At 36.8% G+C, this 24,962-nt stretch overlaps 2 protein-coding genes across 2 annotated transcripts; one reads left to right on the top strand and one right to left on the bottom strand.

Moving 5' to 3' along the window:
* Window positions 1-19,936: 19,936 nt before the first annotated feature.
* On the top strand, window positions 19,937-22,016 carry LOC111888341 (serine/threonine-protein phosphatase PP2A-2 catalytic subunit). Its single transcript, XM_023884533.3, has 6 exons — window positions 19,937-20,444; window positions 20,744-20,858; window positions 20,956-21,064; window positions 21,177-21,254; window positions 21,350-21,541; window positions 21,630-22,016. The coding sequence occupies exons 1-6, from the start codon at window positions 20,192-20,194 to the stop codon at window positions 21,801-21,803; spliced, it is 921 nt and encodes a 306-aa protein (XP_023740301.1). The 5' UTR covers window positions 19,937-20,191; the 3' UTR covers window positions 21,804-22,016.
* Window positions 22,017-22,714: 698 nt separating this feature from the next.
* LOC111888367 (transcription factor MYB1R1) lies at window positions 22,715-24,750 on the bottom strand. The gene is made up of 3 exons (XM_023884555.3): window positions 24,384-24,750; window positions 24,098-24,309; window positions 22,715-23,291 (listed from the first exon to the last, which is right to left on the bottom strand). The coding sequence occupies exons 1-3, from the start codon at window positions 24,640-24,642 to the stop codon at window positions 22,953-22,955; spliced, it is 810 nt and encodes a 269-aa protein (XP_023740323.1). The 5' UTR covers window positions 24,643-24,750; the 3' UTR covers window positions 22,715-22,952.
* Between the last annotated feature and the right edge of the window lie 212 nt (window positions 24,751-24,962).

The raw sequence follows: 24,962 nt of genomic DNA, 5'->3' as shown, positions 1-24,962 counted from the left end.
TCATTTAACCTAATATAACAGGTCAAAATAACGAGCATAAAAAATATATAAAATATACTAGTTATTTTATAAGATAAATAGAATATAATAGTTGTTATACAATTTGTCATTTAAAAATATATGATGGATTATATATTATGAAAAAGACATGAAATCCGACGTGGACTAGTGGGCTATATTAACAGGGTGGACCAGTACGACACGTGGATGCAAGCTGTATGATGTATTTGACCGAGCGAAACCATGCCGGAGCGAGAAGGTCTTATCCTTCACCATTCACAAATGATGACGTGTACAAAAGCAGACCAATTTTGAATATTGGATTTCATTTGACTTTCATTTAAGTTCATTTCATGTGCGTGTCCCCTTTTCTCTTCTAATTTTGTTTAATGGTCCTTTGAGAATGGCTGCTTCACAAATATTGCATGGGAGTTTGATTTATCAATATTTGGTCACTTTTTCATTTCTTCTTTAGATTTATCAGACTCCGTTATCCATACGAAGGCTATGAAATGTCAAGCAAGAAAAGACAAAGCGCAGGTATGACGGTGATCCTATATGTAGTTTTGCTTTTCTTTTTTACTTCTTTGATTTACACTTTGTATAAATTGTATTATATAAATAAAAATCTAGAGTCAATAATAATATCAAAACTTTGATAATTAAAGATAAGGGAAATTGACTTAAAAGATCAACGAAGTTTGCAAAATGTTTAAAAAACTTCAATTATGTTTTGACCATTCAAGAAATATCAATGAAGTTAACGTTATGTTTAAAAAAAACAAACTAAGTTACGCATTTTGTCGGTTCTCATTAAAGGCAACCAAATCTTTGAGGATTGAGTTGGCAAATTAATGTTGAGTTTGCCATTTGTATGTAATGTGTTGGCATATCTACTCAGATGAAAATTACCTATTTTAAATTGATTTAGGGCACAATGGATATGGATCCTCTTGATCAATCGATGGCTTCTCCATCTCAATCGTTCAACTCCTGCTTAAGCTCAAAAATTTCCAAGACAAAGAGCATAATTGATAAGGCAAATCCTTATGATTATGGGTTACCTTCTCGGATCTGGACATCAACCACATAGGCAAATGGTGGTTGTCGAGGCCACCAAAATTAATACCCTAAATATTACACACTAAAATAGTATATAGCGGTAAAGGGATCGTATCCACGGAGATTGGTTCAATTTAAATCTCTATGTAAATCACTTGTTCAAGTACTTGTAAAACTAAAGTAAAAGTAAAATGGAGGGGGGTTTAATTCTTTTTGATTGTTTGACAAAATTAAAACTAGCTAGAATGTAAATATGACAAATAGGCATGTAAAAGATTTGATTAAATTCAATGAAGTGAAATTGGTTGATTTTGGGATACACCACATGGATGAAATAGTTGACTTATCATTAGACTAAAAGGAGCAACACTTGTGAATTGGTTTAACTTGGCTATAGCAGTTCAATAACACAAATTACCTCAACTTTTCTAAGAATTAAAATGGTTAGAGGAGCTCTAACACGTTCCCTTAATTAGAGTCACAAAATCAATGAAGCATATAATCTTGTGAAAATCAATTAGCTTTGAGTTCTAAGAGATACCAAATCCATAAGATAATCAAATGCTTACATTATCATTATGGAGGAAACATTCCCATGGTTTAAATGAAATGAAAACAAACATAGAAACCATTTGTTGCTTAACAATCTCAAAGTCCATTACTTAACCAGGAAATTGATCAACAAAAATATATGTTTATTCATCCAAGCTCATGATCAAAGATAAACAAACATAACAAGATGTGTAACTAGAAAACATTTCCATAAACTTCAAACACAAGGTAACAATAGTCTTCAAAACAACCAATCATCCATGGAAGTAACCCTAATCAACCAAATGAGAATTTTAGCCAAGCATGGCCAAAATAAAAGAAATACAAGGTAGTTTAGAAATACCAAACATTGTTCTAAGTGCAAGATGGAAAGAAATAACACCAATCTTCAAATTTTTCCCAAGTGTTCTTGAGAGCAAAAAGAGTTGTTCTTCAAAGTGTTCCTCCTCAATACTGCTTCAAAACTTCAGTAAAAAGGTGCCCATTTCTGGATTCAAAAAGTTCCCAAAAGCTATCCACCAACCTTCCCAAAATAGAGTCAAAAAGTCAAAAATTCGGATTCTTCACAGTGCGATCCACACGGACAATTTGTAAATCCACACGGACCGTGTGGATTCTGGTCCATTTGGCCCATTTGATTGGCCTTCTAGATTGCTCTTCTCATCCATGGTCCAGCCCATTTGTGCAAGTTCTTGATAGCCCAATTATGCCTTCCAAACTCTTCCAATATGCTCCAATGCTCCTTTAATCTTCTATAGCTCGAATTCTCGTCGTCCCGCCCGAAATTTAAGTCTGTCGCGCTTCTTGCTTATATTGACACCAAGCCCAATTGCACCACTTCAAGTCCATGAACAAATTGTAAGCCTTCAGCAATCCCGCACTCCTTCCACACCTCCAATAACAAATAATCTTCGATAAATCCTGCAAATAAGCTCAAAAGACTGGAAAGCACCCGATAAAGGAGAAAAATAACAAAAAGAGAAAATATGCATGAAGATTAACTAAAATAAGATGGTTTTAACTAAAAATAAACTATGAAAAGAAGTAATAAAAACGAAACTATTAAATCACCCCAAGCTTAAACCTTACTTGTCCTCAAGTAAGACAAGACTAAAATGAACTTGGGATGAACTATCCTAGAAAAAAAAAGAATGAACATCTTAGGTGGAAATTCATGACACACCCTTAAAATAAAGACATATAATCCATTTTTAGGGATAAGAATCGCTTTAAGGGACGAGCTTTTGTTACCTTTCTAGCAAGGGATACATGTTGATCAAGATGCAAAATGAGCATGCATATTTCACTATTATGGTTTACGTGACATTGTTTCGTGGTCCAATCTAGCCCACAGGCCATAAGAAAGTGTCCCTCGGTTAGAATGTTCCTCACTCCTCACAACTTTAACCCCAGGCGAAGAAATAAAACCTAGCAAAAGATAACTCGGGCCAAAAATGGAAAGGAATGAGCTATTTACAAAGGTTGGCAAACCACCATCATCTTGAAGAATAAGTGCTTCCACCAAAATAAGATCATGTAGAGAGAAGAATCGAGCACGCAATGAGAAAAGGCGCCAATGTAGTTGCCAACCAAAAACGAAATCTAACTAGAAAAACATCAAACCAGAAACAAATTACGTGAACTAAAAATCCAAAAATGGCTAAACATCTACCAACGAAAACAAATGGATACAACTCCATGGCCCGACCTTTTCTTTTATTTTTATTTATTTTTATATTTTTTAGAAAACAAAACCCCAATGACACAGTTACAAATACAAATACTTAAGACACAATGAGGAAAACACTAAAAATATAAAACTACATTCGCATTTTATGATTGCGATAATATCCGACTTTTCAAAATCTTTTTTTTTACACTTTAACACTAAAACCAAGAAAAATAAAGTTCAAATTTCACGAAAGATCAAAGATTTGACTTCTCCAAAAAAATTGGATACATATGAAATTTCACGTACACAAACTAAATACTAGACTTTATTGAAATTTTGGTAACTTGATGCAAAATTTTCTGAGTGACACTTTTGAAACAATTTACTTTTGACTCACAGAACAAAACAAAACTCGAAAAAAGGGGGGTAGTTCTCTCTCTCTCTCTCTCTATTTTAGGCTCACTTTTTTGGTTTACCACAGGAGTTTTACAAGTATAGCCTGAAAAAAAAAGCAAAACATAACTATATACAACTATAAGTGGAATCTAAGTCTAACCCAAACAAGAGGCCAAACGAGCACCAGCTACACTAAGGCTAATTCAAGATCAAGTGGGAAAAATGTGTCTAAATCATAAAGTAATGAGATATGATGTGAATTGTAGCAGTTAGACACTAAAGATCTCAAAATAGCAAAATATAGCTTTTATTCCTTTCATTGGGGTTTGATTGCAGCTTGTGAGGAAAATTCAAGTGAGGGACTAGTCGACACGAGGCTAAGTTGTCCCCTTACTTATGCCACACTTGATATGTGTCAGTTCATATGCATAACTACTTGCACTCTCTCCCCACGTATATATAAGAGAAGAAGCAACACCTGAAAATCCCTAAGAGTGATTCTTATTTGTTATGTGAGTTTCCTAAAAGAATTGTATTTAAGGTGTGTCGTGTCTTTTAAGTAAAGATGTTCGGAGATGAGAATAAAGAGATAACAAAAATGTATGAATGCTTATGCCCTAAGCTAAATGTCATGCAAAAATAAAAAGTGAAAAAGAAGAAAATAAAATCTTTTTGGAATTTTATTAAAAAAAAATGAATGCAATTTAAGGCTAAAATGCAATGTAACCTAATTAAAATGCATGAGAAATCAAAAAGAAAAAGGGAATACCCCGCCCCAAGCTTAGAAATAAGCATTGTTCTCAATGCTTGGGGCGAGGCGAAAGTACCTAGACCGGGGGATCGGGAGGAGGGTATGGGTATGGATTAATGGTTTCTTGAGGGAGAAAGAATGCATAGAGAGAGGGAAACAACCAACATGCTAATGAAGAAGAAGGGTTGCATGTCACTTAAGTTATTTGGTCAAAAAGTCAATGGAAGTCAAAGGTGGTCAATGAATCCACACGGACAGTTTCTGGAGTACACGCGGACTATTTGCAGTACACGTTGACAAGTTCTGGAGTACACGCAGAGCATTTTTGGGCCACGCGGACGAGATTTCGAGTACACGCGGTCCGCGTAGGAAGTTCTGTAAAGGTGCTAAATTGAAAGAATGACGCGGTCGATTTTATTGGCCACACGCGGTCCGTTTGTATAACCCACGCAGACACTCTTCCGAGTACACGCGATCCATTTGTGAACTCGTGAAAAATCTCAAACCTTCATGCTTGACCAAAATGAACACCGGGGGGCTTAAAATTCAACACTCTTTTACTGCAAGAAGGAAGAAGAATAAATGTGAAATGCAAAAAGGATTTATCTAAAACATTTATTTGGAATTAGAAAAGATGAAAACGCTAAGTTTTCCAAAAATGCCCCTCTTTAATGTCTTTGGCGAGACGTCCTTCCCTCTCGGTTTCAGTATACCAGGGCATCCAAATGGATGACATCTAGCACATTTGCATTAAAACCTTCATAGAAAGGTTTCAAACAATGCCCATTGACTTTGAAGATTTGCCCTGTGTCGACATTTTTTAATTTCCACACCTCTATTAGGACTCCTTTCTTGTATTTGACTTTCTTTTTACGAGAAAACCATATCGGACTTAGACCTTTGATAATAGCAATCATCCAACCATATTCTTTCTTGTATTTGTTCAATAAGGTGACTAACTCTTCCTTCTTTGGCATGGTGGTTGAGTAGGTGACCGGTTGTGCGTCTTCTTTCTCGGGATATGTATCCTTTGAAGGGTCTAACAGATTTAGCGTTTCCGGCTCTTGTGGTTGTTCTACCACTGGAGTTAGTTTCTCAATGGTAATGGGTGGCTCAACCACTCTTTCGTTAACACCCAACACTTCCTCTATAGTTTCATTGTCAACTTTCTCAATGTCTTCTTCCTCCTTAACAGCCTCTTCCACTTCTACTTCTTCTTCCTCTTCTTCATATGACACTCTTGGGCCATCAAAACTTTTCTCATCTTTCAAAGGAATGGTACATGCGCTATGCCATTGGGTCTCTTCAGATGGTATTTTGTCTTAAGATTCCATTATACTTATTATTTGAGCAAGTTTTGCTATTTGTTGCTCCAAGCTTTTGAGGCTAGCTTGCATTGTTTCCTGGAAATTTTGGGTAGAAGTGGCAATGCTCTTCATAATCTCTTCTAAGGACATGCTTGGCGGTTCATGTTGTTGAGGAGGTGGAGGACTTGGATGTAGGAATTGTGGAGTTGGTTGGTATTGGTCATTTCTCCAAGCTTGGTATGGGCTTTGGTATTGGTTGTATCCCCAAGCTTGGTTGTTGTCCCACCATTGATGATGTTGAGGTTGATCATAACTCCATTGATTTGACCAGTAATAGCTTCCCCTTTCTTGCACTTCCTCCCATTTTTGGTCACCTTCAATCATCATAACTAACTGAGCTAGCTCAAAAAGATTATCTTCAATGCAAGGAGTGTTCATTTCTGAACCATCCTTTTTTCAATTTTTGAGTTTTAAACTAAAGTACATGCACAATGAGATCTAGGCATAGAGAAACAAACTGATTAAATATAAACCAATCCCCGACAATGGTGCCAAAATTTGGTGGTTGTCGAGGCCAACAAAATTAATACCCTAAATATTACACACTAAAATAGTATATAGTGGTAAAGGGATCGTATCCACGGGAGATTGGTTCAATTTAAATCTCTATGTAAATCACTTGTTCAAGTACTTGTAAAACTAAAGTAAAAGTAAAATGGAGGGGGGTTTAATTATTTTTTATTGTTTGACAAAATTAAAACTAGCTAGAATGTAAATATGAAAAATAGGCATGTAAAAGATTTGATTAAATTCAATGAAGTGAAATTGGTTGATTTTGAGATACACCACATGGATGAAATAGTTGACTTATCATTAGACTAAAAGGAACAACACTTGTGAAATGGTTTAACTTGGCTATAGCAGTTCAATAGCACAAATTACCTCAACTTTTCTAAGAATTAAAATGGTTAGAGGAGCTCTAACACGTTCCCTTAATTAAAGTCACAAAATCAATGAAGCATATAATCTTGTGAAAATCAATTAGCTTTGAGTTCTAAGAGATACCAAATCCATAAGATAATCAAATGCTTACATTATCATTATGGAGGAAACATTCCCATGGTTTAAATGAAATGAAAACAAACATAGAAACCATTTGTTGCTTAACAATCTCAAAGTCCATTACTTAACCATGAAATTGATCAACAAAAATATATGTTTATTCATCCAATCTTATGATCAAAGATAAACAAACATAACAAGATGTGTAACTTGAAACATTTCCATAAACTTCAAACACAAGGGAACAATAGTCTTCAAAACAACCAATCATCCATGGGATTAAACCCTAATAAACCAAATGAGAATTTTAGCCAAGCATGGCCAAAATAAAAGAAATACAAGGTAGTTTAGAAATACCAAACATTGTTCTAAGTGCAAGATGGAAAGAAATAACACCAATCTTCAAATTCTTCAAATTCTTCCCAAGTGTTCTTGAGAGCAAAAAGAGTTGTTCTTCAAAGTGTTCCTCCTCAATATTGCTTCAAAACTTCAGTAAAAAGTTGCCCATTTCTGGATTCAAAAAGTTCCCAAAAGCTATCCACCAACCTTCCCAAAATAGAGTCAAAAAGTCAAAAATTCGGATTCTTCACAGTGCGATCCACGCAGACCATTTGAAGGTTCTGTATGTGATTATGTATGATGGTGGTACTTTGGGGAAGACTCACTAAGCTTTTGGCTTATCATTTTTGATTATGTGTTCAAGTACCTCAAATGATCGCGGGAAAGCGAAGGCCTGATCGTGCACCTCCTCGTGTTTTGATGTTATGATTTTTGGAAAAACTATGATGTGAAACTTATTTTGAAAACAAATTGTAATGAATGATGGTTTTGTGGTTATTTAAAAAGTTTAAAATTTTCAAGAATTTTCCGAATGTTAGAAGTTGGTATCAGAGCCATGGTTTGAGTGAATTGAAGGAACACCCGTGTGAATCCAGTCTCAAACTAAGGAAAGATTTTCAAAATGATTTTTTTTCAAATGGTTTTCAAAATACTCAAGGAGGATGCGATGTGTACGATCATCCGGAGCAGTAAATAGACCGCAAAATACCATATTGTTATTTGATATTGTAGTATGTTAGAACAACATGCTTGTGATAGGCTAAGGATCTTCAGGAATTGCATGATAGAATTGCCTGATTATATGATGCATGATATCCTAGGACCTTTCTTTTATGGAATTGACATCATTACTGTAGTTGCTTAGTGTATGCATCATGGTTATATATAACTAAGATCTTATAGCCTGAGAATATCTAGTTTTTCCTTATTTCTTGTTCTTGTTTGATGAAGGGCTTAGGGTAGGATCAGGTATTCGAATGTCTATAGGGTCCAATGTTATGTATGGTTATCATACACGAGTGCTGCAGGGTTGGTGGAAGTTTCATGGGCGAGTTGTGTGGGGTCAGTCGACTAGTTGTGAGATATTTAGCCTTTCCTCTAAGGAGTGAGGATTGAGTGTTTGTCTATGCTTATGAGTATTGTTAGGGAGTTGTGATGATACTTGAGACAAATACGGGTAGGTGTCGAAGGTAGTATGGGCTTGTACTACTGAAAGCATAGGAACCGTATGCATAGCAAGGAAGTCACAACCCTTAGGGCTTCGGTGGGAGTTGGTTCCCTGTTATGATATGCGGATTGTCTGATATCTTCCTGGTGTATTTTCAGTATGGTGACTACGAGGCGAGTTGAGATCGGATCCGGATCGGGATCAGGAGCCGGCAGGCAGGGTGAGTCGGTATTGTCAGAGGACCGCGTCAGGGAGATCATTCACGAGGAGGTGGTTGCTATTGTCCGGGGTCAGATTCTGAAGATGCTCAGGTCTATCAAGACCGTGATGATGGAGTTCTTTGATCATCGCTATGCAACCATTGCTGAGACGGCTACTGCCACAGCCTCCGCAACCGTGGCGACTGCAGGTTTTGGGACAGAGCGAGTCTTTTAGTATCGGGAATTCGATAATACGAAGCCTATGAATTTCGATGGAGTCCAGGACCCGATTATAGCCATGAGGAGGCTATCTGATGTGGAGGAATATTTATTCACTTATTCATGCCCTGTTGACCAGAAGGTCAGGTGCGCTATGAACCTTCTGAGGTCCAGAGCGAAGGATTAGTGGAGACTTGTTACGAGATCGTATTCTGCTGAGCAGAGGGCTGAGATATCTTGGGATCAATTCATGGAGATGTTTCGTACTCGCTACGTTCCTCGGTTCAAGCGAGAGAAGTTGGCTCATGAGTTTTTAGACCTGAGGCAAGGATCAGAGTCAGCGACAGAGATCACTCGGATGTTTACTGAGAGGTCTATGTTTTTCCCTGAGTTTGCTTCAGAGCATGCTAAGATGACCCGTTATCTGAGCATGCTCAAGACGGACATCAGGCAGTTTGTTTCTGCTCAACGGTGTGATACTTTGCTAGAGTTGCAGGAGGCCGCCACGTGGCGTGAGCTTGAAATAGAGCTTCAGTTGAGAAAGCAGAGGTAGGACCCAGCACAGTTGCAGCCAGCGCCGAAGCGGTTCAAGGCCGCTGATTCTAGGTCTGAAGGTCAGCTAGGTCGCGCTTGTGGGAAGTGCGGGAAGGTTCATGTCAAAGCATGTCGATCTGGTAGTGAGTGCCAAAAATGTGGCTAGGAGGAGCATTATGCGAGGGACTACCGCCAATCATCCCCTGCTCAGAGTATGAGGATTTGCTATCATTGTGATCAGGTTGGCCTGGTGAAGGTCAACTATCCGTTGCTTTCCCCCAAGCCGGTGCACGCCCTGTGCCAGCTACTTTGAGGATCACTGATGGGAGTCAGGGCAGGGCGGAGCCCCCGAGGGCTCAAGTTCGCGCTTTCCAACTCACTATCGAGGAGGCCAGGACAACACCAAATGTTGTGACTAGTATGTTTCTTTCCATTATCTTATTGATTATGTTTATTTTATGCTCATATGTTTATACCTCTGTTAGGTACATTCTTAGTGAACTCCTTGCATGCTCTTCTATTGTTTGACTCGGGTGCGAGTCGGTCCTTTGTTTCTTGATATTTTAGTAGGGAGTTTTCTTTGCCCATAAGGGAGTTGGAGTGTCTGTTGCAAGTTTCTATCGCCAACGAACACAGGATTTCTTCTTCTTCGGTTTATCAGGGTTGCATTATGGAGATCTTCGGGGTATCCTTTCCACTTGATTTGATTCATATTCCCATGGGGGATGTCTGCGTGATAGTGGGTATGGATTGGCTGAGCCGTTTTGGTGCCATGATCGACTGTGAGGGTCATTGTGTGGTGGTTCGAACCCCAAGTGGGGGAGAACTGATTATTTATGGAGAGGGCACCAAGATGGGTTCGGGTTTTTGTTCAGAAGCCAGTGATTGGTTGTATATTCAGCATGGGTGTGCAGGTTATTTGGCTTATGTGGTGGACACACGAGTTGGGGATCAGATGTCAGTTGTTGATGTTCTGGTTGTCAAAGCGTCGCTGATGTATTCCTGGAGGAGTTACCCGATGTGCCTCCTGAGAGGCAGGTTGACTTCAGGATTGACCTTGTGCCATGTGCGGCCCCTATTGCCAAGGCGTCGTACCGATTGGCACCGCCTGAGATGCAGGAGTTGTTATCTCAGCTGCAAGAGCTGCTAGGCAAGCTGTTTATTCGTCCGAGTAGTTCTCGGTGGGGAGCACTGATTTTATTCTTCAAGAAGAAGGATGGTTCACACCGGATGTGCATTGATTACCGAGATTTGAACAAGTTAACGGTGAAAAACCGTTATCCCTTTCCGCAGATTGATGATCTCTTTGATCAGTTGCAGGGAGCATCTTGGTTCTATAAGATTAATCTGATGTATAGGTACCATCAGGTTAGGGTGAGGGAGGAGGACGTGGAGAAGACCGCATTCCAGACTCGTTATGGGCATTACGAGTTCATGGTGATGCCATTCGGTCTCACCAATGTACCTGCGATATTTATGGATTTGATGAATCGGGTATGCAGGTCGATGCTTGATCGTTCGATTATCATGTTTATTGATGATATCTTGGTGTATTCCAAGACTATAGAGCAGCATAAGGAGCACCTTCGCGAGCTTCTGGGGTTTTGAGGCGAGAACGACTTTATGCTAAGTTCTCGAAATGCGAGTTTTTGTTGCGAGAGGTTCAGTTCCTTGGACACCTCATTAACCAAGATGGGATTTTGGTCAATTCGGCCAAAATCAAGGCAGTGATGCAATGGGAGGTTTCGAAATCTCCCTCGGATATCAGGAGTTTTTTGGGTTTGGCAGGGTACTACCGAAGATTTATTCAGGCCTTCTTAAGATTGCAGTACCCCTCACTCATTTGACGAGAAAGGTGGTAAATTTTCGGTGGGGCCTTGAGCAACAATCAACATTTGAGACCCTTCGGAAGAGACTTTGCGAGGCCCCAGTTTTGACTCTCCCAGAGGGAATTGAGGATTTTGTGGTTTTCTGTGATGCATCCATCACCGGCTTGGCAACAGTCCTCATGCAGAGAGGACATGTGATAGCTTATGCTTCGCGGCAGTTGAATCCGCATAAGACGAGATATCCCACACATGATATTGAGTTGGTGGCGGTGGTTTTCACCCTCAATATTTGGAGGCATTACCTTTATGGGGTCCACGGTACTATATACACGAATCACAAGAGTTTGATGCATATTATCGATCAGCCGAACCTGAACATGAGGCATCGTAGGTGGCCATACGTAGTCATTGATTATGACTGCAAGATCCTTTACCATCTGGTTAAAGCGAATGTGGTGGCAGATGCCCTGAGCCCCAAGGCGGCTGGATCTTCCGTTCTGGTGACATGTATGAGGATATCTGTGGATTCTCCACTTGTGAGTTTGATTAGGTAGGCTTAGACTGAGGGTGTTCGAGAGGAGAATTGGAAGATTTCCCACTTCCTGGTAATTCGGGAGAGCTCGTCTGTCGAGAAGTTGGCCGATGTGTATATTCTCGAGATCGTTGCTCGGCATGGGGTTCCGGTCTCTATTGTTTCAGACCGCGATGTTTTGTTCACCTCCCGATTTTAGCAAATTTTTCCATGAGGAACTGGGCACGGGGCTACATTTTCAGCACAACTTATCATCCGCAGACCGACGACCAGAGTGAGCGGACCATTCAGACTCTCGAGGATATGTTGTGAGCATGCGTTATTGATTTTGGTGGGATCTGGGACTCCTACCTACCTCTTCATGAGTTGTTCTACAACAACAGCTTCCATTCTAGCATTGGTGCTCCCCATTTTGAGCTCTTGTATGGGTGGAGATGTCGCACACCAGTTTGTTTGGGTGAGGTTGGTCACAGGGTCATGGGTCGGACCGAAGTGGTTCTGCAGACTATAGAGATGATTTAGCAGATTAGGCAGAGATTGCAGGCTGCTCAGAGTCAGCAGAAGAGCTATGCCAACCAACGCTGATCTGAGTTGGAGTTTCAGGTCGGTGACATGGTATTGCTGAAGGTCTCACCTTGGAAAGGTGTGATTCGCTTCAGGAAGAGGGGGAATTTGGGCCCCCAATATATTGGACCATTCCAGATTTTTACCGGGGCTGAAAATGTTGCTTATAGATTGGATCTTCCAGAGGAGCTCAGTCAGATTCATAGAACATTCCATGTTTCGCAGATGCAAAAGTGCGTATTGGACGAGGAAGAAGTAGTATCATTAGATGATATTCAGGTTGATGAGCATTTGAACTATGTCGAGAAGCCGATAGCTATTCTGGAAAGGAATGTAAAAGTTCTGCGTAGCAAGGAGGTACCTTTGGTAAAGGTGTAGTGGCAGCATCAGAGGGGATTTGAGGGGACCTGGGAGCCGAAGGCTGAGATGCGGGAGCATTACCCAAATTTGTTCACCAAAGAAGGCTTTGAGGACGAAGCCTAGTCCAAGTGGGGGAGAGTTGTAACATCCCGATTTCCAGGTATGAGATTTATTCTTTAAAATGCAAGTTTCCCATGGAACTCGGCGAGTTGATGGCCTCATCTCGACGTGTTGGAAGGTTTTGGGCCACACATCTTTTTTGACAAACTCGACGAGTTAGTGAGGAAAACCCGAAAAGTTGGCGGCTGGATGAGAAACCCTAAATTTTAGGGGTTGCACCCCATATAACCTCCTTAAGTCCTTAGGCTGATCTTTTATCAGCATCCAAACCCTATTATCGGCCTTGTGAATCCTAATCTTCATTCCATCTCATATTGTAGGTTAGTGTGGCATTTTGGAGCAAAAGAAGGATAAGATTTAGAGAAGGAGGCAAGGATCAGCAAGCTAAGTTCTCATCTTCAGTTTGGCACTCTTTTGGACCGTTGCTTTGAGTCGGGAGCTAAGATTTGGAGTCAGACTTTATTAGTTATGTGCTACTTGTGAGGTGAGTTTTCCTCACTGTACATATGGGTTGAAGGCACCAATGCCAGGCCTTTGGATTGTTATCCTGATTATCGTATGATTGAGTACTGTAGTGATACGTTAGATCTGAATCCTGGTAGATAGGATGATGTTATGCTTATTGATCTGTATGATCTGTGCTTGTCTGTTGATTGGTTATGTGGTTATGAGTTATGTATATGTCGACATGTATGTGGTTGGGTTGAGGCGGTCTTGCTTTGTGTTGAAGGCCAACACACCCAGTGCGGCCCGAATAGGCTGAAGGCCTGCAAGGTGGACCAGTCAAGCCGAAGACCCGGAAATGGTCCAGACAGGCTGAAGGTCTGGTGTGGTGGTCCAGACATGCTGAAGGTTTTGTATGCGTGTTGTTGTGTGATAGTTATGATTATGTATGGTGGTGGTATTTTGGGGTAGACTCAGTAAAATTTGGGCTTACAATTTTTGATTATGTTTCAGGTACCTCAGATGATCGCGGGAAGGCGAAGTTTGATCGTGCAACTCCTCGTGTGTTGTGTTATGATTTTTGGGAAAACTCTGATGTGAAACTTATTTTGAAAACAAATTGTAATGAATGATGGTTTTGTGGTTATTTAAAAAGTTTTAAATTTTCAAGAATTTTTCGAATGTTACAACTAAGCACCAAAAGTGAATAGGACTTTTTTTTTTACCTTAGCAACAACTTCTTCCTCTATCTCTTCTTCTAGAATAAGATTCGTCTAAGACAAAAAAAGGATCAATGTATTTCGGCTACTGAATGTCCTCATCAAAAGCTTCCTGGTCCACCAATAGATCATCTAACAATACCGAGTCTACGCCATCTTCACATGTATCATTACCATTTTCCCTTTCTTCAACTTTCTCTTCTTCAATCCAATCCAGTACTGTAACACCCCTTTTTTTTTTTTTTTTACTATAGCCATAGATTGTAGTTTTATAAAATACGAAATAAAAACAAAAATATATTACTCTCGAGCAAAATAATCTTCATAATCATGTAAGAAAAATCTATACGACTTCTGTAGATATGTAGAACACTTAATTCCGACTTACTATGAAGAAGTTATGCTTCTTCGAAGTTTCGCAACTAAACTGACACGACTCAGCGTGTCAAAGAAAGTGAATTTTGGATAAATTAATTTTTAGCCTAAGTGATATAAACGAAAGTTTTAGTGATCGTTAAACCGAGTACATACATATTTAGAGCACCCAAATCTGACTTCATGAAAGGAAGTTATGATTTTTAGAAACTTAAGTGCAACAATGTACTCACAAAAATTGAATTCCGAAACAATAGGTTATTAGACAATATAATCTAAATGAGATTTAAATATCTAGTCAATAGGAGTCCCTCGATATAGAGAACATCGAGAACGGAGTCCGTCTATAGAAGTTATGCTTTCTGCTACAATCTCTAACAACCTAAGCTTGTCAAAAGTATAAATTTTTAACAGATTGAGAATTAATTGTTGGGATATGAAGTAAATATGTAGATCTCATTGAGAGCTTTCTGGGGATATAAAGAACATCGAAAACGGAGCTCGTATGAAGAGGTTATGTCACTTTGAAAAATCTAGAAAATCGTACGCGTGATGACGTGGCACCACGAGAGAGCGCCACATGACATTGTCAGGGCAGCCCCTTTCTCCCGAGACATGGTGACGTGGTTCCATGAGATTTTGACACATGGCACCATAGGAACATGACACGTGGAAATGTTCTAGAAGCACCGATGTGGACCACCGATATCGCGACATGTGACAAAAGGCCATAAGAGCCAGCACCACCCTAGGGTGCGATGCGCACCACCCTAGTTGCGGCGCACTTTTTTCTTTTTCTTGCTTTTAAATACTCCTTTCTGTATAACCTTTCATCCCCACACCCTACAACCTTTTTTCTCTGAGTTCTTTGCACTTTTAAACAAAACATTAATTTTATCAGTATTTCTTAAACAGTCAAAATATAATTAGAGTTTCTTTGAATGTTTTAGAAACTTCATTGGTCTTTTAAGTCATTTTCCCTAAAATATAACAAAATTGACGGTTTTTCGAAGTCATTGACAGTTGTTGTCTGCTCTTACCATTTGTAGAGGGAGACATGCCTTCTTGAAATTCCAGAATGTGTCACCCTGTAGACATGACCTTTAGTAAATGGCCTTTTGAAATTCGTCTTCTAGATATGGCGTTCCAAAGACCATCTTCGACACTCTTGGAAAGTCATCTACAGAAAACCATCACTAGAACCCATCTTACAGAGAGTCTAAAAGCTTCCGCAAGTCTTTGATGGGATATGACATAGGTATATATTTTTTAAGTCAAATCCATCTATTCTAAACTAATATATCATATGTGAAGGGGGGGGGGGGGGGGTTTCCACTCTATTTATAGTCTAAAATTATGCTTGCAGTTCAATGGGACCACCGTGAGGGGGTGCGGCTTTTGTTATTCGTTATGTTTAGGATCAAACTAGTCTTACATAAGTTGCATTCTGCATAACCTAACTTGTAGACTGATCATTGTTCAAATTCATTTTACACTCTTATAAATTCGAATAAAATTAAATTGTCGGATGATACTATCTTCAAACAATTAGAATAGAGAGAGAAAAAAGTAATTTGGTGTAATGATTCTTGTATTCATCAGAAGAGTCGATTACACATATATGAGTTTACTTGAAGTGAAGCTTCTAACAGAAATAATGGTTTCTATACATTTACAATTTCAGTCCTCTAACTAACATAAAATTAAAATAACAACTTTCTAACAAAGAAACTTAACATCCTCCCCTCAAGATGAACTTTGATGAATGTCATCAAGGTTCATCTTGGATAGAAGAAACTAAAATTATGGACCACACAATCCTTTTGTAAACTGATCTGCAAGTTGTTGATTCGTAGGAACATGTCGTGGCATTACGAAACCAAGTTTGTATTGACCTCTCACTATGTGACAATCAATGTCTAAATGTTTTGTTCTTTCGTGAAAAATTGGAATTTTAGTAATGTGTATAGCTGCCTTGTTATCGCACCACAAAGAAATTGGAATTTTTAGTTGAATTTTTAGATCTCTTAGTATGTAACTAAGCCATAAAAGCTCACACATTATGGCTGCAAGGCTCCTATACTCAGCTTCACAAGAAGATTTAGAAACTGTATTTTGTTTATTTGTCTTCCATGAAACTAAAGAAGAACCCAAGAAGATGCAATATCTAGTCAAAGATCTTTTGGTGTCTATACAGCTAGCCCAATCTGAATCACTATATGCAGTGATGGTTAATGGAAAAGATCCTCTTTTAAAGAACAAATTTTTTGATGGGCAACCATTCAGATATTTCAAAACTTGTAAAGTAGCCTTCCAATGTATCTCTCTAGGAGTATGCAGAAATTATGATAATTGTTGGACTGCATAACTAATGTTTGGCCGTATAAAGTTGGGATACAATAATTTTCCAACCAATCTTCTATATTTTTCAGGATCATTAAGAACTTTTCATTTGTCTGAACAGAGCTGAACATTCTTTAACACATGTGTAGTTGCAGGTTTAGCACCAGTTAAACCAACATCATTAAGAATGTCCATGATGTACTTTCTTTGATTGACATACAACCCATTTTCGGTTTTTAACAATTCCACTCCCAAAAAATAGCTCGCCTGTCCCAAATCTTTAACAGTGAAAGCTTTATGCAACTGTTCTTTTACTTCTTTTATCAATTCTTCATTTGGACTTGTTATCAATACATCATCTACATATACAACCAAAGTCAGAAATTGGATTCCTCCCCCTTTTGTAAAAAGACAATGGTCATGAGAAGATTGCTTGAATCCAAAACTTAAAAACTTATTACAAAATTCAATGTGCCATTGTCTGCTAACCTATTTCAAACCATAAAAGGATTTATTTAACTTGCATTCTTCTCCTTCTTTGGCCTTAGAATACCCCTGTGGTGGTTTCAAGTACACTTCTTCATCGAGATATCCATGCAGAAATGCATTGTTGATATTCAATTGGTTTAAAAACCAATCATTTGCAGTAGATAAAGACAATAACACCCTTACAATTACTATTTTAGCCACTGGCGAGAAACTGTCTAAGTAATCAATACCATAAGTTTGGTTATACCCTTTTGCTACCAATCTTGCTTTAAACCTTTCAATTATACCATCTGGATTTAATTTTACCTTGTATACCCATTTTGACCCTATGGGTTTCTTTTCAGGGGGAAGGGACATAGTGGTCCAGGTATTATTATCTTCTAATGCTTTCAAACAATTATAATAGAGAGAGGTATTATTATCTTCTAATGCTTTCAAACAATTATAATAGAGAGAGAAAGAAGAAATTTGGTGTAATGATTCTTGTATTCATTAGAAGAGTCAATTACACATATAAGAGTTTACTTGAAGTGAAGCTTCTAAACAGAAATAATGGTTTCTACACATTTACAATTTCAGTCCTCTAAGTAACATAAAATTACAATAACAACTTTTTAACAAAGAAACTTAACACTATCACCAAACAATTTAATTAAGTTATAAGTAGGTTGGGATCATGGCATATATAAGACTGAGCTAATTTAGCACTAGATGATTATGGGTTAATAGATAAGGGAACACGAACATATTGATTTTCATAATCTTTAAAAGAAATCCCCAATGTTTAATGAATTTTTATAATCATTACAATCTTTATAGATTAAAATCCAGAACCCATATATATTTGCTTATAAGCATAAAAGATTCAAATTTGAATGTAGTGAGATTAAAAAACAAGGAACAAGAGAGTTTTGTGGGTGTTAGGTTTAGTGAGTTTGGTGTGAAATACGTGTCCATTAGGAAGTGTGTTTGGTGTGAAGTGTGCTTTTGTGTAGGTTTAGTGTGTGTTTAGATAAAGCTTTACTTGGATCCTAAGAAAACATACATCCGTTCAAGTGGCAATTTGAGTTTAATTTTTACTTGTTTTTTTTTATCAACATGTTTTTATCATCTTGTTTTAATTCGTAAATTTCACAATGATCGTTTTTTTTTTTTTTTTTTTTTTTTTTTTTTTTTCTAAAAAAAGTAACATTCCTTTAGAGGTGTAATTAAAAAGATTCCCTTAACGTTTTGCAAGTTATTTATTCTACTAGCAATACAAAACTTTTGCATGCTAGTCTTTTAAATTTATATTTTCTATAACTGCATATATGGAATATTTTATTGATACAGATCTTGTATACCAATAATATACTTAATCTACTATGAACTTTTGTTGAATTACGCGATAGAAACAACAAATGCACAAAATATATTACTTAATCAGAATAATAATGTACCTAACTTTTGTATTAACCATCATCTTTTAAGACATATGGTTACACTATATTCTATTGAACGTGCATGGCAAAAGAAAGTTCACAAATGTTGAATGCCTTTGTTCTTTGTGATAATGATTTTATAAGGCAATAAATTATGATTTTTTTTTGTATATATTCAGTTATTTTTTTATATTATTTCATTTAATTTATATTTTATGTTAAAAAAATGACGTAGAACAAAAATACGAATTAAGTTTTTGCTTTTTTTCTCTACTTTAGTCTTAATTAACATCTACATTTTCAGGATTTTCAAATACATGTAAAAATGCACGAATTAAGTTTTTTCGTTTCTTTCTACACTTTAGAATGCCTTCTTGACTTGAAAAATAGGAATCTTGATATGAAATCGTAAGAAGAAACTAAAAACTGAAAATAATTGAAAGTTTTGTTTCATAAAAATTTATTAGACAAAAATTTATTAGACGATAGCTTTAGATAAAGGTGAGGTTGTTTGGTAATTCATATTTGAGTGAACACGTTTGTGCTAATATTGTTCTGATTTGAAACAAAAAATATGAAATATGGTTTTTTTCCTAATATTTTGAAACTAAATAGTTTTAGGGCATAAAGTTAATAAGTTGCACGGGGCTTCCAAGATTTCTTGAACGACTCTGGTCACCTTCAATCTGACTGTAACGACCAATGTACAACCTCGTCCAGGATCCATCCATTTTTGGTATGCATTACATCTTCATTTCTTATGTTATTTAATGTTGATAAAGATAAAAAAGCAAGAATATAGCAATATATCATGCAAATCACTTGTAATGATTTGTATTAACTTCGGCTTATAAATGACATGTATGATAAAATTAGTTGGTATGTATTAGCCGAAAACTAGAAGCTAGTAGTGTATCTTTTATTCTTTTACTTTTGTAAAAATATTTGGTAGAAATATATGTTAATTTTAAATGCGTAAAATTACTTAAAATTCAAATCAAAAAACTTTTTTTTTTCACAACTTTTTGTTTAAAATAAAAAATGAAAACTAAAAATTACTGCTGCCAAACAAAGTTTTTTTTTTACGAAATTTTTTTCAAAACTAAAAGTTAAAAGTTCTTAAATTTTCACACCAAAAACAACCAAAGAGTCGTTTTCGATCTCCAATTTTACAAATATAGTGAGAATATACATCTTATATATTGGTAACTTGGTATTAAAATACGAGAATGTTACAAAAACAAAAAAAATTAAATACAATTATTTATTGCATGTTACAAAAAGGTGAATACGAAGATTTGCTAAGAGTGGTTAAATACTTAAATAGTCATAGAAAGTCGTAAAATAGGATTCAACCGTACAAAACTAAACCACGGTGTCCAAGTTGATACAAATTAAAAGTCCAAGGGGTAAAATGGTATTTTTGCTTTCGCTACATACAGATCTATATATACGTGCATAAAAGCTTTTTTGCTTTCTTTTTGCAAATTCTAGAGAGAGAGAGAGAGAGAGAGAGAGAGAGAGAGAGAGAAATTCGAAGTCAATGGAGACGAATCTGGATTTTACCAGAAAATGATATCAAAATCAAACCCTAGATTTCTTGTTTAATGTTGAATGTGGTCGGTTTTTTATTTTGATTTGTATAATTATCGATTTTTAGGGATTTGGATATAATTTTGTGACCCGATTTTCTCGATCTGTGGATATTGGATCGGAAAAAAGGAGAGGGGAAAATGCCGTCGCACGCAGATGTAGATCGGCAGATAGAGCAATTGATGGAGTGCAAACCGTTGACGGAATCGGAGGTGAAAAATCTTTGCGATCAAGCTAGGGCCATACTTGTAGAGGAATGGAATGTCCAGCCGGTGAAATGTCCCGTTACTGTTTGTGGCGATATCCATGGTCAGTTTTACGATCTGATCGAGCTGTTTCGGATAGGCGGCAATCCTCCCGATACCAATTATCTCTTCATGGGTGATTACGTTGGTAAGATCTCAAATTTCCAATCTCCTGTCTTTGTTATAATACGAACGACTTTGCGAGGTTTTGAAAACTTTGGGGGACGGATTATTCCATTCCATGATGATTAACTTTAGGAATCGGATTCAGTTTCTCAGAAGATTGAAATTTTTGATAGTTCAGCTTTTTCACCGAAAACGTAGATCTTGACTATCAGATATTTTCGTGAATTTATTGTTTCAAGTTTGAAATGATGTTTGATGATTGATGTAAGTTTACTACTTTGTTTAATACTGTTGTAATCAGATTGTTAATACTACATACAGATCGTGGATATTATTCCGTGGAGACTGTGACACTCTTGGTGGCTCTAAAAGTTCGTTATAGAGACAGACTTACAATTCTCAGAGGAAATCATGAGAGTCGACAGATCACTCAAGTGTAATACTAAAACAATTATTGCTTACTCAATTACTCGTACTGTTTCTTTACTTTGTTATTGATTGATCACTCACATACATCATTGATGAAAACTCAGATATGGATTCTATGATGAATGTTTGAGAAAGTATGGAAATGCAAATGTATGGAAGCATTTCACTGATCTTTTCGATTACCTACCACTAACAGCACTTATCGAGAGCCAGGTTTGAATAATTACAATTTACAAATGTCTTTTTTTTGTATCCTTTCTCCTTTCTCCTTCATCTGATCTCATATCTAACAAATTTGTTTTGTTGCATCATATTGAATTCACAGGTGTTCTGCTTGCATGGAGGACTTTCACCATCTCTTGATACACTAGACAATATCCGAGCATTAGACCGGATACAAGAGGTACAATCACAAAATTTAGTAATTTACAAATAAACAAACACTTTTATAATCTTTAATCTTGTTAATCGTTATTGATTTTGGTTGTGTATTTATAGGTTCCACATGAAGGACCGATGTGTGATCTGTTGTGGTCTGATCCAGATGACAGATGTGGGTGGGGGATTTCGCCACGTGGCGCTGGTTATACATTTGGACAAGATATCGCATCTCAGTTTAACCATACAAATGGACTCTCTCTCATTTCAAGAGCCCATCAGCTTGTTATGGAGGGTTTTAACTGGTGCCAGGTTTGTAATTTATATTGATCCTCATATTCATAAAATATGATAAAAGAAAAATAAATAAATATTGATTGTTTTGTAATTGTGTGTTTAGGAAAAGAATGTGGTGACTGTGTTCAGTGCTCCAAACTACTGTTACAGATGTGGGAATATGGCTGCGATTCTTGAGATAGGAGAACATATGGACCAAAACTTTCTCCAATTTGATCCAGCACCAAGGCAGATTGAACCAGATACCACTCGTAAGACTCCTGATTATTTTTTGTAATCACAGTTCAAATATTCCTAATCCAATTGGGATTAGGGTTCGCCTTGTTTGTAATCCAAATCCACCTTGTAGATGTTTTTTTCCCCTTCAGAAAAACAAGACACCAGTTTTGTTGTTTGTTGTCATGTTGTTGTTGTTGTTGTTATGTTGTCTTAACATCATCATTCTTTTGTTTCGAATTTCCACTGCACATTTACTTTCTACTTTTCCTCATCTTCTTTATGCCTTTTAGATAATTACCAAAACATCGACTTAATGGGTCAAGCATTTAATCTGGATAGTTATACTTTGTACTTAATATGGTCAGATAAAAGCCAAAGAAGCTGGTTTAGGCTATATTTGGTGCATCACAACCGCCAAAGAAGCCGGTTTAGGCTGTATTTGGTGCGTCACAGCTAGTTTTTTTTTTTTTTCCCGAGCTTTTTTAAGCTGTTATATTTGACAAGTTAAAAAGCAACTTATAAGCTAACTTTTTATAAAACTACTTAGATTAGCTTTTCATGAGTTTTTTTAAAACATTTTATAATGTACCCCTTAATTAATTATAGAAAACATTTTCTTTTAAATGTTATTTTATGTAATTTTATATATTTCAGCTAGCTTACCAATTAGTTTTACCAAACGTTAAATTTTATCAATCAGTTTTTCAACTATCGGCAATAGGGAGAGATATTAATTAACCTTTCATCTATTTGTCCCATTTTTTCTTCCAAAATTCGATGAATATTGAGAAATTTGTCTTTTAAGTTAAAAGGGTAAAACGGTCGTTTACTCTTGTTTATAACGTTTATTCAACCCCATGGTATTTAACTTGGTCAGGATGACTTAATGAATTAAGCCACGAAAATTGGCTTAGAAAATTGAGATGAATTAACCTTTTATCCATTTGCCCTTCTTTTTTCTTACAAAAATTGAGATGAATGCTGCGAAATTTATTTTATTAATGGAAAAAGTAAAATTGATCATAAACCTTTTATACAAACAAACATCATTATACATAGCTAACCACCCCTATATAATCCCTAAAATCAAACCCTAGTTAATCTTATCATAAGTCTTTATTTTTGTCTTCCACTTTTACAAATACAAACACCCGCCACGTATTATTATAATAATAATCACATATTATGTATTTATTTATTGATCAAACTATGCGACACTAATAATGGTATTGGCATCCCCACTATTGTTATTAAAGCTACCAGAAATATCTTGAAACTTGGCCATGGTATTACTATTAGTTGGTGGTGGGGATGACGTGGATGGTTGATGTTGGAGGGAGAGGTGTAGAGTCAACGCCAAGGAGGAGGGTTGGTGGTCAATCTCCTCCTCCTCCTCGGTTGAGTTTAGGTTAAGGTTGGCCATTTTTGTTGATGGGGGCATGAGTACACGTGTCGATGGGCTCATCACTGAATTATCATCTCCGGTGGTGGCCGGAAGTAATGATAGTGGCTGTTTTTCCTCATCTTCCGGTGAAGAGTTTGTATACTGCCAATTAAAAGAGTAATAAATAAATTAAATTGATAACTTTTTTTTTCACCGATTAACATGCTTAAGAGGTGGTAATCATGATGGATCACTGTATAAAACATGTTAAAAATCATCTAAACAACGTTTTATTTATGTAAAGTGGAAATTACAACATTTATATATTTTTCAATTATGTATAGTTTAAAATATTTGTAGCCGAAATTCAATAACGGAATAATCACCACAACATTCTTTACAATAGTAGTTGGGATACTTATGATGGATTGGTCTAGTAGAATAAATGCATTTATGTCTATTTATTTGTTTGTTTTTTTTATTCTTTAATGTATATAGTTTTATCATTGTTTACAAAATTCACAAAAATCTAAATCTAAAGATAATTTATAAATTTGGTAATTATCCCCTTCATAGTTAATTCTAAAACAAGACTTGGTAAAGGAATCAATCTCACGTCGCATGTTAATATCCAAAACGTATTTAAGAAGCGAATGTTTTGATAAAAAAAATTATTTTTAAATAATAAAAACTGATTTTTTTTTCAATATTAAAAGCAAAAGACATGATTCAACAAACTTTTAATTTGCAAAAGAAATTGTAAATTCAACATACAAGAGATAGAAATTGTGTTTGATCAAATATGAAGCATCAATCATAGTATGTGATCTTTGATTCAACTCGTATTAATCAAAATCTCAAATCGGTTATGAATATTAATCATGTTATTGCGAAAATTTTATGATCAAATTGAAGAATCATTAGTCAATCATTAGATTTTATATAATTACAGAAATGAAGAGGATTACCGTTTCGGTGGTGATGTCAAATAGGCTAGATCTCCGGCGACGCCTGTTATTGTTATTGTTCCGGCGGAGGAAGTACTTCTGAGCATGGCTAGCAACTTGAGTCGGTGTTCGAGTTTTAACGAAGTTCCTTGAGATTCCTCTCCAATCTCCTTTCCCTACCTTATTCAATCCCACCAGAAACAGCCGGTGTTCCTCCTCCGTCCATGGCACTCCTATTCAAATCAAAATCGATCGGCGCGTGAAAATTACAAAACATGTATTGATATCGTTAAATCGATGCAACTACCTCTTTTCCGGTCTTGGCAACGAGCAGAAGGATGAATGACGTCATCGGAGGCGTAGCCGGCGGCATCTGTATTGGAATCTGGAGGCTGGCAGTCGAACTGAGCTAGATTATTCATGCTCGCACTCTTCCTGAAGGAAGATCCGCCTTCCATCAATCGGACACCGAATAACATGATACTTTTTCCGATGTTATTGACGGGGGAGGAGGAGGTGGTGGTACTACCAGTGGACTCCAAGCAGCTGCCGGGCATAGCTGCCATTGTACTTTCTTTCCCCCTCTGGTTGAATGGAGGGAGGGAAGGTGGATGAAGACAAGATGTGGGTTTGATTTGATAAAATAAGGGATGGGGATTTGTGGGTTTTGTTTATTGCAAAACCGTACTCGGGTATGCTTATATGTCACGCACGACCACTTGTTACATGTATAACTTTACCGATCCTTAATCACAACCGTTCAAACCATCTACTTATTTTGTCATCTTCCATTTTTGTCTTTTTGGTGTCCAAATTTAGGGCATCTCAATCAGTTACATTATCTTAGGATTTAAAATTGGAGACCAGAGTGGACGTATTGGGATAA

Source organism: Lactuca sativa, chromosome 3 (assembly GCF_002870075.4).
Source record: "Lactuca sativa cultivar Salinas chromosome 3, Lsat_Salinas_v11, whole genome shotgun sequence".
NCBI classification, from domain to species: Eukaryota; Viridiplantae; Streptophyta; class Magnoliopsida; order Asterales; family Asteraceae; genus Lactuca; species Lactuca sativa.
The sequence above is the reverse complement of the archived record's forward strand: the minus strand, read 5'-3'. Positions and strand labels throughout refer to the sequence as shown.

Bases quoted from the DNA above. Each gene is read 5' to 3' on its own strand.
- LOC111888341 (XM_023884533.3), top strand. From the start codon at position 20,192: ATGCCGTCGCACGCAGATGTAGATCGGCAGATAGAGCAATTGATGGAG. The intron at 21,065-21,176 runs GTTTGAATAATT...TTGAATTCACAG, and splicing joins CAGCACTTATCGAGAGCCAG to GTGTTCTGCTTGCATGGAGG. The intron at 21,542-21,629 runs GTTTGTAATTTA...TTGTGTGTTTAG, and splicing joins AGGGTTTTAACTGGTGCCAG to GAAAAGAATGTGGTGACTGT.
- LOC111888367 (XM_023884555.3), bottom strand. From the start codon at position 24,642: ATGGCAGCTATGCCCGGCAGCTGCTTGGAGTCCACTGGTAGTACCACC. The intron at 24,310-24,383 runs GTAGTTGCATCG...TGATTTGAATAG, and splicing joins TTGCCAAGACCGGAAAAGAG to GAGTGCCATGGACGGAGGAG. The intron at 23,292-24,097 runs GTAATCCTCTTC...TTTAATTGGCAG, and splicing joins TTGACATCACCACCGAAACG to TATACAAACTCTTCACCGGA.